At 49.3% G+C, this 14620-nt stretch overlaps 1 protein-coding gene across 1 annotated transcript in view; it reads left to right on the top strand.

Annotated features, from left to right (window-relative positions):
- The window catches only part of PGPEP1 (pyroglutamyl-peptidase I), a 37121-nt gene extending 23387 nt beyond the window's left edge, over positions 1 to 13734 (top strand). Inside the window, exons 4-5 of the mRNA XM_052644405.1 lie at positions 4462 to 4694; positions 9213 to 13734. Of these exons, the coding sequence (XP_052500365.1) occupies positions 4462 to 4694; positions 9213 to 9405 (426 nt within the window). The 3' untranslated portion in view covers positions 9406 to 13734. The remainder of the gene's footprint in view (positions 1 to 4461; positions 4695 to 9212) is intronic.
- The last annotated feature ends 886 nt before the right edge of the window (positions 13735 to 14620 follow it).

Genomic DNA, 14620 nt, shown 5'->3' with positions numbered 1-14620 from the left:
CCTCCTAGAATGTGCAGGAGTCGGGAGAGGGGTGGTGTTTCACAAAGGGAGAATGGCTGTGGGAGGGAGCTGTGGTTTTTAACCGCATGTGACGGATTTGAGGCCAGACAGGCAGGGATCACACCCTCCTACCAGAGGTAGCTGTGGCCCAGCCAAGACCCTGGGCACAAACTGCGTAGGAACTTGGCTGGTATCTCTGACAAGTGAGGTCCCAGTCTCCTATGGGGGCCCCAGTTTTCCACTCTAGCCTATTATTTCATATTCTCCAGGGCTGGCTAGAGGCATCTTCCTTTTTAAGGAGCCCTCTCATTGCCCCTCAAGTGGAGTTTGCCTGTTTTTACAGAGGGGGACCTGGAGGCTTAGCGAGAATTGGCTGAAGTTTCTTTGAATGAGCTTTTTCCTCTACTGTGTCTATGCAGCCCTGCCTTATTCTAGTTAAAAAGAAAACCTCACGCATGAAAATGTTTTTAGGAAACTTCTCACCGTACAGAATGGCTTCCACATGCCTCAGTTTCCTTCTGTGACAGGTGGAAATAATAATTGTCAAGATTCAACCCAGCACAGATCAAAAATATTAAAAAAAAAAAAATCCCAGGGAATTTCCTGGTAATCCAGTGGTTAGGACTCTATGCTTCCACACCCTGGGTTCCATCCCTGGTTGAGGAGCTAAGATCCTACAGGGAGTGCAGTGCAGAAAAAAGAAAAATTCCTGAGAGTTCCAAAAAGCAAAATTTGAATTGCCTTGAGTGGGAAGCTATTTATTGACATAGTGTTTACATTCTGGTAGGTATTATACGTAATCTGGAGGTGATGTCATGTATACAGAAAGATATGAGTAGGTTATGCAAATACTAGGCCATTTTAGATAAGGAACTCGAGCACCCCCAGATTTTGGTATCCAAGGGAGGAGAGGAGACCTGGAAGCTATCACCGATAGATACCAAGCCAAGGGGTGACTGTAGTACTGAAATTCTACCACCCAGTTCAGTGTGTGTAGGGGATTATCCGCACACCATGAGATTCCTGGACAGCAGCTGGGAGTCCTACAGCTCAGCTCAGTTCTCACACCCCAGGACTGCCCTGGCTCTCTAGTGGTTAAGATTCCGCCCTTCCACCGCAGGGGGTGTGGGTTAGAGTCCTGGTTAGGGAACTGATCCCACATGCCTTGGGTGTGGCCAAAAATATAAAAAAATAAAAAGAATCAAATTCCACAGGTTAAGGACTGCCCTCCAGATGCCAATCTTTTTTTTTATTGAAGTACAGTTGATTGACAATGTTGTGTTAATTTCTGCTGTATAGCAAAGTGATTCAGTTATACACACACACATACACACACTTCTTTGTAAAGCTATTTTCCATTATGGTTTATTATAGAATATTGAATATAGACCTTGTTGTTTATCCATTTTATATAGAATAGTTTGCAGATGGCAGTCTTAACTCCAGGTTGTTACCTGTGCTTCTGTCCAATTGACTTTAAATCAGATCCCTTCTTTGGGTTCAGTTAATTTTGCTGAAGCGGCTCACTACTCAGGAACCCATTTACTCACTGGATTACCAGTTTATCATAAGAGCACATAACTCAGGAATAACCACTCAGATGAAAGAGATGCACAGGGCAAAGTATGAGGGGAGGTGTGTAGAGTTTCCACGCCCTCTCTGAGTGCCCCACTCTCCCCAAATCTTCATCTGTTCGCTAATTTAGAAGCTCTCCCAACCCTGCTGTTTAAGGGTTTTATGGAGGCTTCATGACGTAGGCATGACTGATTAATTGTTTAGCCACTGACGTCTGGACTCTCCGTCCGGGGCCTCTCCCATCCTCTGAGGTCTGGGGGACAGGGGTTGGAGTTGAAAGTTCAGTGCTCTAATCATGTGGCTGGTTCCCCTGGCAACTAGCCCCCATTCTAAGGTGCTCTCCGGACGTTATCTCACTGGACTTCCCTGGTGGCTCAGCGGATAGGAATCTGCCTGCCCGTGCAGGGACACGGGTTCGATCCTTGGTCCAGGAAGATTTCACAGGCTGCAGAGCAACTAATTTCGTGCACACAACCACTGAGGCCCGTGCACCTAAAGCCTGTGCTCCACAAGGGAAGCCTCTGCAGTGAGAAGCCGGAGCGCCGCAACCAGATGGGAGCCCCCGCCCTCTGCAATTAGAGAAAAGTCCCACAGCGGTGAAGACCCAGTGCAACCAGAAACAAATTTCAAAAACATACTTTTTAATTACCTCATTAACAAAACAGGGGATTTCCTTGGCAGTCCAGTGGTTAAGATTTTGCACTTCCCTTGCATGAGGCATGGGTTTGATCCCTGGTCAGGAAACTAAGATCTCGATGCCACGTGACCCCCCCAAAAAACACAGCAGGACACATTTATTGCTTTCATCACTTAGGGAACTCTAGGGGTTTTAAGAGCTCTGTGCCTGAATAGTGGACTAAGAACAAATAAATGTTTCTTTTTCTAAGATTTTTTTTTTTTGAATGTAGACCATTTCTAAAAGCTTTATTGAATTTGTTACAATATGGTTTCTGTTTTATGCTTGGCTTTTTGGCCACAAGGCATGTAGGATCTTAGCTCCCCAAACAGGGATCAAACCCACACCCCCTGCATTGGAAGGCGAAGTCTTAACCACTGGATCGCCGGGGAAGTCCCTATATTTCTTACTATAGATCGGAATATCACCAGTACCAACATCCTGAGTTTGTGGTGGTGATGAGGGAGACGAGGCCAGAAGGGTGATAAACGGTTCCTTAGCCTACCCCAGGATTTCTCAGCCTCGCTGGGGCCAGAGCCTTCCCTGTGATGGGCCGTGCTGCGCCCTGTAAATGGGGCTAAGCACCTTACCTGGCCACCACCCATTAGATGCCAGGAGGTCTCTGTCTCCAGTTTGGTACCCCATAATGTCTCCAGATACCGCCACAGCCCTGGTTGAGAACTCCTGGCCTACAGTGGGCTCTCAGCAGTGGCTGACTGGTACCATGGTTACTGTCATCGCTCACATTTTCACACACGTGCGTCTGCCTAGACAAATGTGCCCACCTGCGAGTACTGTTTAAGCAGTGTACTCCATGGGTAGGGCTTTCCGGGTGGCCCAGTGGTAAAGAACCCGCCTGTAGAGCCAGAGATGCAAGAGATAAGGGTTTGATTCCTGGGTCAGAAAGATCCCCTGGAGTAGAAGACGGCAACCCACTCCAGTATTCTTGCCTGAAAAATTCCACGGACAGAGGAGCCTGGGGGGCTACAGTCTATGGGGTCGAAAAGAGTCGGACGCCGCTGAGCGACTGAGCGTGCGCTACGTGGATTCGCGGGACTGCTGTAACAGTTGACTGCCAACGAGGTATTTTAAAACAGCAGAAATGTATCTGCACACAGTCCTGGAGGGCAGAAGTCCGCAAGGACAGCGGAGCTGCGGCTCCCTCCAAAGGCTCTCTGGGAGGCTCCTGCCTGTCTCCCAGCTTCTGGGGCTCCAAGCATTTCTTGTCTTGTGATTGCCTCACTCTGTCCTCTGCCCCTGCCTTCACGTGACTCTCTCCTTCCCTCTCCCTCTGTCCCTCCTCTGTGTGTCTCATTTAAGGGCATTTGTCAGTGGATTTCGGGTCCATCCAGATAATCAGGAGTACTTCATCTTGAGATCCTTTACTTAAGTGCATCTGGCATGACCCTTTTCCCAAAGAAGGTCCCGGTCACAATTTCTAGGTATTAGCACAGGGACAGACCTTTCTCGTGTGGGTGTGATGGTGGCAGAGTCACCATTCAGCCCTACAAAGTATAACCTGCAGCTGCTGGTTCGTTTTTACATTCACAGGAGATCACCGTGTTATCTGGTGCTGCTGGCTGATGGAGCACCAGGTAACAGTGTTAGTGCCAGGCAGCCCGTAGCAGATAGAGCAGCCCAGGAGCTTTTAATCACACAGGTCGTTAAAAATTCTCCCTCAACATTATTTTAATAGCTGAGTAGTATTTAGTCATTAATATAGCCATTCTTCTATTATTAGGCTTGCTATTCATTCCATGGTTTTTTTTTCTCATTTTTGTAAATTACACTGAAGTGACCATTGGCAGATTATTATCTCTTTGACTATTTTTAGGTTAGATTCTTGGAAATTATACTTTACCTTTTGCATCTGGCAATATGTCTTGAAGATTATTCCATAAAAAATTGCCTTGAGCATAGTAGCTCATAGTTTATTTAGTCAACCCCCTCCCCATGAATGGCCAATTAGATTGTTTCCAGTATTGTGATGACAAAGCTCCTATGAACATCTTGGCGTATTTCACGTTCTTGCATGTTTCAACCGGCACATCTTTCTGTAAGAGTGATTGCAGGATCTGTTCCAGCAGCAAGATGTCAGAAAGCACATAACCACCAGCAGAGCTCTGTGAGGATACTGTCCTCTCCTTGGCCTGGGGGGATTCCCCAGCCCCACGACCAGACCTTATTAAGCTGTACCCATCTGTCTGCAGCTGGTGGTGCACGTAGGAGTGTCAGGCATGGCAACCGCAGTCACACTGGAGAAGTGTGGACACAACAAGGGTTACAAGGGCCTGGACAACTGCCGATTCTGCCCCGGCTCCCAGTGCTGTGTGGAGGACGGGCCTGAAAGCATTGACTCCATCATCGACATGGATGCTGTATGTAAGAGGGTTACTACGCTGGGCTTGGATGTGTCAGTGACCATTTCACAAGATGCAGGCAGGTAAGGCACCATGGGGCTCCTGTGGTGTAGGTGTGAATGGGGTTTCCCTCCTGTCAGCCCAGGCTGAGTGTTGAATAAGCCAAGTCTGTTTGACTGTGACCTCTTTGGGCCAAGCGCTAACTTATTTATTTATTTAGTTTTTAACTTTTGGAAAGGTCGTTGATTTACCACTTGGTAGACTATTTATTTATTTTTAATTTTTTTTAAATTATGAAACACATTTACAGGAGACTTGGAAGATACAGAACAAGGTTACATATAGTTTCACTATGTGTTAGTTGCTCATTTGTGTCCGACTCTTTGGATCTCATGGACTGTAGCCTGCCAGGCTCCTTTGTCCATGGGATTCTCCAGGCAACAATACTGGAGTGGCTTGCCGTTCCCTTCTCCAGGGATTTTCCCAATCCAAGGATCGAACCCAGGTCTCCGGCATTGCAGGCAGATTCTTTACCACCTGAGCCACTAGAGAAGCCCAGTTCCTTTATATATTACAATTATTTTTTAAGTAGATAAATTAAGATTTTTGGTTGGAATTTTAATATCAAATCTTCAAAAATTAATAGAATGAATATACAGAGAAGTAGAAGGATACAGTAGGCCTGAAAAGCACTGTGAACCAATTCAACAGGATTAAGATTTATACAATTTTCACAGAGCAGTAGGATACAAATTCTCTTCACGTTCCCATAGACTGTAAACTAGGAGACATTGGAACATACCAGGGTCATAAAACAAGGTACAAAAATTTCGTGGCCTAAAGGTATTGAAATCAAAGCACAGGCTATTTAAATAGTATGGCCGAGAAAAGTCTGACATGACTGAAGCGACTTAACATACACACGTGCTAAGTCACTTCAGTCATGCCCAACTGTTTGTGACCCCTTGGACTGAAGCCCGCCAGGCTCCTCCATCCATGGGATTCTCCAGGCAAGATTACTGGCGTGGGTTGCCATGGCCTCCTCCAGGTTTCTTCCCGACCCAGGGATCCGACCAGCCTCTCTTACGTCTCCTGCACTGGCAGGTAGATTCTTTGCCACGGAGCCACCGGGCAAGCCCAGCACACACACATAATACTTTACACAGTAAACTTTACATAGGATTTCACAGTACATAATTCTCAGTGTGCGTAAGGCACACAGCTAAGTACGTATTCATAACAGGCCCCATCTGCAACTCACTCTGTGTGACTCTGCCCGCTTTTCCCAACCCAAGCCCCTGGCATCTCCTGGCCGTGGCCCCGGCTGCTTCTGCTCCAACCCTGATGGGCCTTCTCCACTAAGCAGCCAGTTTCTGTATTAGCTTCCTGTGGCTGCTGTAGCCAGTGACCATGTTGGTGGCTTAGAACAACAAACGCTTATTCTCTCCCAGTTTGGAGGCTAGAAGTTCAAAATCAAGGTGTCAGCAAGGCTGGTTCCTTCTGGAGGGCCTGAGGGGGAATCTCAGACCCTCTCCTGGCTTCTTCTGGTGGCTTCTGACAACCCTGAATGTTCCATGGCTTGAGATACGTTACTCCAAATTCACCTCCACATGGCTTCCTCCTGGTATATGTCTTCACATGGCCTTCTTACAAGGACACCAGTCATTGGATATAAGACTTACCTTCATCCAGTGTGACCTCATCTTAACCAATTATGTCGGCAAAACTCTATCTCCAGATGAGGTCACATTTTGATGTTCCAGGTGAACAGAAATTTGGAGGAGAAGCTGTTCAGCCTATTAGAAAGTCTTTTACTGATTTAAGGCAGATAAAGCCCCAACTCTCCGCCATCCGCAGGGCTGGGGTGGCCTGGCCCCCATCCGCCTCTCCAGCCTCCCCTGCCTCCACTCTCCCCTCGCCCATTGCCTTCCACCCACAGACCTGTCTCCTCCCGTCCTCACACGCCTCAAGCTCACTTTGGCCTCAGGGCCCTTGCACATGCTACGGCCTCTGCTCAGAACTCACTTCCCGCTGGTAAGACTGTTTCAGGTCTTAGCTCCACGTGTTGGCTCTTCGGGAAGGCCTCCGCCGCCTCCCAAACTTGTCTGTTCTATGCGCTCTCAACACCAAGTGCCTCAGTTTCTCAACACCGTGTACACCTCACCAGCCCAAAGGCAGCAGGTAGCAAATTCAGTTGACGGAATGAAGAAGTAACTGAATTTACCATCAGTCTTTTTTTTCTTTCTTTTTTTATTTGTATATTTTTTTCTTTTTTTAATTGAAGTGTAGTTGACGTACAATATTATACATTACAGATTATTCACAATTTTAAAGGGGTATATACTCCATTTATAGTTATTATAAAATATTGGCTATATTCCATGTTGTACAATATATGCTCTATTTTTGTAGCTTATTTTATACCTAATAGCTGTACCTTTTAATTCCCTACTCTTGCATTGTCTCTTCCTTCTCCTATTAGTCTTTTTTTTAAACTATTTTTTTTTTTTTGAACTGGGCCACACACATTGCAGGCCCTGTCAATGAAAGCCTGGAACCCTAACCACTAGGCCACCAGGGGCTCCTGAAGCTAATTTTAAGTTACTCAGATAATTCTGAAATATATTTTCATGTGTTCCCATTGTGAAAGATTCTCTTGAACTCTCTCTCTCCCTACCTCACTCCCTGCCAGGGATCCCTCTGTTAAATCAGACTTACATTGTGACACTTCCTTCTTACCACACGTGTTTCTATACATGTGTAGGACACTTCGTGCACTGCTTCTGCGTTTTCTTCTGCTTCGCTTTGCTTTTCTGTGGATGAGGTTATATGGTGTGGATTTCTTGAGAGTCCCCCTCCTCAGTTTCATTCGTGGGCGTGTGCTCCGGGTCTTGGTGAGCTCTGTCTTTCTATGGGCCCACCACATGCCTTGTACCCCACTGTGCAGCTGAACCGGTTTACTAAGTCATTCCTCTGTCAGTGGGCGGGCTTCCCCGGTGCCTCAGCTGGTAAGGAATCCGCCTGCGATACGGGAGACCTGGGTCAGATCCCTGGGTTGGGAAGATCCCCGGAGAAGGGAGTGGCTACCCACTCCAGTATTCTGGCCTGGAGAACTATACAGTCCATGGAGTCCCAAAGAGTCGGACACGACTGAGCCTCCTTCACTTTCACTGTCAGTGGACATTTAGGTGGTATCTTATTCTATTCAGGCCTCTATAACCAAAAAATCCCAAATGGGTAGCTTGTAAACACCAGAAAGTTATCGCTTATAATTCTGGAGGCAGGGAAGTTCAAGATCAAGGTGGCAGCCTGGTGGCATTCTGATGGAGGCCTTCCTACAGGTTGCAGACTGCCGACTGGCTGTGTCCTCCACAGGGTGGAGGAGTTTGGGAGGGGACCCCCAGTGTTCACATTCTAGCAGTTTGCTTCCTGGTTTTCTGTTTTAACACATCGTGCTGCACCAAATGCCTTGCTCATCATTCTGTTCTGGTGCACATGGTTCCTGAGATAGATTCTAAAAACTTGAAACATCAGGTCAAAGTCTGTGCATTTGTAATTTTTTAAAAAATTAAAGTATAGTTGATTTACAATATTGTATTAATTTCTGCTGTACAGCAAAGTGATTCAGTTATATATATAGATATACACCATATATATATATATACACCTTATCTATCTATATGTATATACACCTTATCTTGGAGAGGGCAATGGCACCCCACTCCAGTACTCTTGCCTGGAGAATCCCATGGACGGTGGAGCCTGGTGGGCTGCAGTCCATGGTGTCGCTAAGAGTCGGACACGACTGAGCGACTTCCCTTTCGCTTTTCACTTTCATGCATTGGAGAAGGAAATGGCAACCCACTCCAGTGTTGTTGCCTGGAGAATCCCAGGGACGAGGGAGCCTGGTAGGCTGCCGTCTATGGGGTCACACAGAGTCGGACACGACTGAAGCGACTTAGCAGCAGCATATACCTTATCTATGTGTGTGTGTGCATATGTGTGAAAGTCTCTCAGTCATGTGCGACTCTTTGCCATCCCATGGACTGTAGCCTGCCGGGTTCTTCTGTCCATGGAATTCTCCAGGCCAGAATACTGGAGTGGGTAGCCATTTCCTTCTCCAGGGAATCTTCCCAACCCAGCTATTGAACCCAGGTCTCCCACATTGCAGGGGAGACCCATCTGAGCCACCTAGGAAGCCCGTATCTATGTGTATGTGTATGCACATGGTATATGTATGCACATGGTATATATATACACATATATTCTTTTTTGTATTCTTTTCCATCATGGTTTATCACAGGACATTGAATATTGTACACCTGTAATTTTACTAGCCTGCCAGATTGCCCTCCCCTGGGGCAATTTGTATCCCAACCAACAGCATCTCATATTGCTTCTTTCTCCACATATACACCAGCACTTGGAGTTATTGTTTTGTTCTGTTTTTTCATTTTTGCTGCCTGGGGAGGGAGGAGCAGTATTCCATCTTGTAGATGACTGGTGAGGTTGAGGGGCTGTCTTATGATGGATTTGGATGGAGCATTCACTCTCTAACCCCATTTTGGTCTCCCTCCCATCCCCAACGCCTTATGGCTTAGGTACCTCTGTGACTTCACCTACTATACTTCACTGTACCAGAGTCACGGCCGCTCAGCCTTTGTTCACGTGCCCCCTCTGGGCAAGCCGTACAATGCAGACCAGCTGGGCCGGGCGCTTCGGGCCATCATTGAGGAGATGCTGGACCTCCTAGAGCAGTCAGAAGGCAAAATCAACTGTTGCCATGAACACTGATTACTGCTCAGGCCTCCCAAGACCTCATCCTGCCAAGGACCCTGAGAGAGACGTCCGCCCTCCGGGCCCTGGCCAGGAAAGACAAGCCCATCCAGTGGGGGATCTGATTTGGATCAAATATGCCAGCTTGCACACCTCCTCTCCCTTTTTCTCTGCGTAAGCGCTGGTTGGTTTGAAGGCAGCAACTGAAGATTTTTTTTTTCTATTTCTCTTTGCACCTGGGGATACAGCTGGGGCAGTCAGGAAGCTGGGAAGTCCTGATTTCTACCGAGAACCTCAAAAAGGTGGATCTCTGCTCTGCTCTGGTGGATCCCATGGCTGGGGCCAGCTGCTTTTCTAAGTCTATGGTGGAAGGATTCCAGAATTCCCTCTGTCCATGACTGTTTTTTTCCCAATTGAAAATCCTCCTGAAGACCCTTGGCCCTGATCCATGTCCCAATAGCCTGGACAGCTCCGGCGAGGACCAGCTTGGGATCTGGCATGGGTTCTTTTTCTTTCTTTCTTATGCTGTTTTTAAAAGCAATAGTGCCAGTTTGGGCACAGAGTTATTTATATTCCCTTTGGTTAAAATGAGGGCTTTAGCCGAACACAAAAGTGTCTTTTCTCTTTCCTGGACTGCAGCTGCTTCTGCCTCTGGCTTTGAACACTGGACCTACATTTTTTGTTTTTTGGGGTGACATTAAGATCCCCGTGTTCAGCGGGGGTGGAGGCTAGGCCCTTGGCCAGACCACGGGGAGAGGGGGTTGCTGCTGCCCCAGGAGCCTGAAAGGGTTGCCTAGTCCTTTTGCCCGCCGAGCTGTGAGCTGCACCCGCGGGGCCTCCGGAGCTGGGCCGCTGGTGGGAAAGCAGGCTGTCATTCCAACACGCACTTTTTTTTTTAAACATGTAAAAGTGCGTAGCTGCTACAAACCTACCCCGCATGCGGCCTGGATTTTCAGTCTTGGTCTTGGGGACCAGCTTCTTGTTTTCCTTAAGAGGGGGACAGAATGGAGTCTGGGGGCTGAGCTCCGTGTGTGCTGGTGTGTTTGGCTGGCAGGGCCGCGGGGCAGCCAGTGAGCTTTTGTGTAGCTGGGTTTTGGACATGCCTTGGACTTGGTAAATTTTTATCTTACTTCCTGATGACTTTGAACTGACCAGCCAGGGATGCGCATCTCCCAGGAGGCAACTAAATTCAGCTGGACCTTGACACCCGTCAGAGAGAGGGGACTGGCAGCCGCAACCGTGAGGACAACAACCGTTTGGAAAGTATTCTTCTGTTTCTCTGGAGAACACGCAGCTGCTCCCCCTGTGTGAGGCGTGCTGGTGTCTGACGTGTTAGATCATGGTGGTGTTTCCCAGCAGGTGCTTCTTTCGAAAACAGCTGAGATTTTTGTTTTGTTTTCTTAAGTGTTCACCCTCTTTCCCTCCTGTTCCGATGCCCAGGATAGTTGCTGCCTCCGCTGAGCTGCTGTGTCACTCAGAGACCGGGTTGATGGGTTTCTGAGTGAAATCCATTTTCTGAGTCCTGTGTTTTCTCTGGAAGGGAAGCGTGATGTGGGGTCAGCATACGGCAGTGGGTGTGGAGCGTGTCCTGCAGGGTGAAATGATCAGGGCCTTCTCCCTCCTCCACGCCAGCCCTCCCTCTTCCAGAAACTCCTCCTCCACACCCCCAGTCTGCGTTCGCAGTCTCCTGAGGAAACTGGAGAGTAGGATGCCATTGCATCCACTCAGCCAGCCAGCTTCTGTGAGCAGAGCTTGTGGCTCTTTTAAATGAGGGTCTCCCAGAGGTCCCATTCAGAAAGGCATTAAACTCTAATGAGCTCTGTTCTCTAAAGGTCTGATCTGGGGGACTCTGACGAAGAAGTGGATCTAGGCAAGTTGGAGAGGGGAGGGGGGCTGGAAGTGAGTCAGGTTTGAGCTAAGCTGGGTACTCACAGGAACCCAGACACACCATCCCCAGGTTCTGCATTTCCATCTTTCTTTCGTCCTCATGTCTTCTGTCTGTTTAAAGCAACGTGAGATTCAGCCACTTAGAGATGTAACTTACCGTCTGATCATTATCGAGTGTGTGTGTCATTTTCTGTCCCTGCGACGGTGTTAGATTTCCTCAGCGAGTCAAGCCAACACCTTGTCCTTTTCATGATGCCGAGCATATAGCTCGTTTTTATTTAATTAGACAGCCATTAAATATTTCACTCGCTCCCTGCCAGCTTTTTAATGTTCCTGTTTTTAATTATTTTTATCTTTTTCCTTTTGGGCAAATTCATCCATTCACTCCATGGCGTATCTGTCTGCATTTGTTGGGTCCTGGACTGAAATGTCCTTGTGTAAGAAAGGGTGGCCAAGTCCCATTACTTCTCCGTTGTCATTTCAGAGTCTCAGATTGTAGGGATGGGGTGGGGCGCAGAACAGGCAAAAGGATAGTTCTGTGAAGTGGGCACAGCCTGGCAGATATGAAGGTGAGCGATGCCAGAAGAGGTGGGTGCAGTGAGTGTTAACGGTGGAAAGATGGGCTGAGCGATGTCGTGGGAAGGGTGGTGGAGGAAAGGTGAAAAGTGCTGCTGAAAAGTGGAGGGGGTCCTGTCTCTGATAAGCTCCTGTGGCGGGTACAGAGGTGAGGGGTGGTGTCAGGTAATGGCATCTCCCTTAGGATGCCAGAACCTCGGCCCCTGTAACTTTATCCTTCTCTCAGCCCCTTCGCTTCCCCGCTTCCCACCAAAGAGAAGGTCGGCGGTCTGTACGTGAGTATGTAGTTTGAAAAAGAAGCTTAAAAGAGTGGATAGAAAGCAAGCAAGGTGGGAAGAAGCAGCGATCCCAGTGGGTGAGCTGGGCTTGCTGCCACCCGACTTGTGTGGCCCAGTCAAGGTCCCAGCCACTGCGAGACACAGGGCCCCAGGGCAGCGGGGGGCGCGAACCCCCAGTCAGTGCCACGTTTTGGGGGAGAGGTCAGACTCTGACCTCTCTGATAGTTTCAGCAAGAAAAATAGTTTTTCGCTACCCTGCTCTTTGCTGGTGTGAAAACTTCTCGAACAGAAAGGACCTGCTCAGGGGGATGACTCAAAAAGTATACGTGTGATGCCTTTTTGTCATCTTGGAAGTTTCTGCCAAGAAGCCAGGCCAGAGGCTGTGCCTGTGCACCCCCCAGGCCTGTGCTCCCCACCCCCTTCCCAACTCAGGGGTACCTAGGACGGGGAGGGGAGCTGCTCCTGGAAATCGGCCCTCTACACAGGCCTCTTTTTTCTCTGCTGCTGTCTAGACTGTTGACCTTTGACCTCCCCGCCCCTTGGAGTGTGTGAACCCAGAAGTCCCTTGTCATTGTCTGGGTTGGTGGAACAAAGCCTCATTCTTCTCTGTGGCCCCAGCCTCCCCCCCGAGACCACTGGAAGCTCTCCTGAGCCTGCAGCCGGCATGGGGCACTGATGGAGGTGCCTCCCCTCGTGGCCACGAGCCCCATAGCCTTCATCCACAGGCTTCTGTGGAGCCGCAAAGGGCTTTGGTTTTATATCTCCAATTAAATTTCCCTTCTCCTGGAACAAGTGCCTGGTAAAGGGCCTGGGGCTGCCACTGGGAGGAGAAGCGTCTCTATTTCCACAGAAAGAACTCCACGTCTTGCGAGTCGCTTCTTGGATGAATGCCACTCAGAGACCCCATTCTCCAGTTCGAGGGCAGTGGTCACAGCTGAGTTTCAGGAGCTCCCAGACCTCCAGGGGCTCCAGTCCAGCCTGAGCTGCTCCCCTGACTTGAAATCAGTTTCCCCTCCTCCCCTCCTCACCCAAACCTTCCCTTCAGCTGCCCAGAGATCCACAGAAGTGCCTGCCCCCGCAGCACACATGCGGCACAGAGAGGGGAGACAGGACAGGAGAGAGAAACACCCCCAGACCCGAGCTCCCCGCTTCCCTGGGTGGGGCTCACCCAAGCCCTTCACAGGGGTGGGACCTGGGCCAGGGGCTTTTGGGTCCTGCACGCTTTGAGGAAGCCCCAGGGAAAGCTGGAATTGGGCTTTCTGCCTGCAAGGCCTGGCTGGAGGCCACAGGAGATCCATCTGGGTCTTGGGGGTACCTGGCATGCTTCCAGGGCCCCCTCCACATCTCAGGTTTCTGTCTTGCCCTAAATCTCTCTCCAGGAAGAACCCTGCTTCCTGGAGGTGACCCTGTGTCCTGTCCCCAAAGGAGAGACCAGCCCCTGCAGCCTTGGGGTGGCCTCTCCCCGACCCCAGGGAGACCCCTTGAGTGCCTTGTCTGAAAGCCCCGTGTCTGGGACCCCAGGCCGGCCGAGGGTCTGCCGGACTTTGCTGGTGGCTAGGCCCTGGGACACCCCAAACTTGACATCCCAGAAAGCAAATAAAACAGTTAACATATGCAATCTCTTGTGTGTCTTTATGAGCAGCTGGCGTCCACCAGGGTCACCCTCAGCCTGGCGTTATCGGCTGGCAGAGGGGGCCCCAAAGCGCCAGAGTTTCTGTCCTTGGCGTGAGAGCTGGTGCTTGGTTTGTAGTGGCTGCTGCGAGTGTGCCGAATGGATAATGGTGAAAGCATTTCTGTGCTGAGTGTTCTTCCTCCTACAGCCCAACCCCCTGCCTTTGTTTTGATGCCCAGAGAGGCTGAGTAACTTGCCTACAGTCACACAGCAAGGGCGGGTGAGGGGGCGTGCAGGAATTTGAATCATGATCATGTTGATCCCCAAGGTGTGTGGAATCCCCCTGTGGAGATGCCATTACCACTTTTTACAGATGGGGAAAGGAGCCTTTGTCAGTTGAAACCCTGATCCCAGGGAGAAGAAGAGTGAGAATGGAAACCCAAGCTGGCTTCCCTGAAGCTGAGAAGCTTAAATTCTAGAACCAGGATTCGGTCATCCCCCGTGTCTGTCCTCAGCCAGAATGGGGATATTCCAGGATCAATGCCCTTCTAAGAAGAAGGGGCTTCAGCAATAAAGAAATGGTTTGTCTTTGGGAACATGGGTCCTAGGGGAGGGGGTACCGGCTCCAAGTCCCTGAGGTCCCAGGGTATATACACCTCCCAATGCATAAGTAAGGTATGGGAGGTAGGGGACAACCTGAGTCCCACTTCACTGAGCTCAGTTTCCCCATACTCAGGCATCTTACGTGACGCCTGGCACATAGTAATTACTTAATAAGTACAGATATTGTTACTTCCTCCTCTAGGAAGCCCTCCTGGCTGTCTAGGTACCTCCTCTGCCTCCCATAGCTGCCTACTCCCCACCCCATCCCCATGCCAGC

Source organism: Budorcas taxicolor, chromosome 7 (genome assembly GCF_023091745.1).
Source record: "Budorcas taxicolor isolate Tak-1 chromosome 7, Takin1.1, whole genome shotgun sequence".
Taxonomy (NCBI): domain Eukaryota; kingdom Metazoa; phylum Chordata; class Mammalia; order Artiodactyla; family Bovidae; genus Budorcas; species Budorcas taxicolor.
Note: the sequence above shows the minus strand (reverse complement) of the source record. Positions and strands in the feature narration are given on the sequence as shown.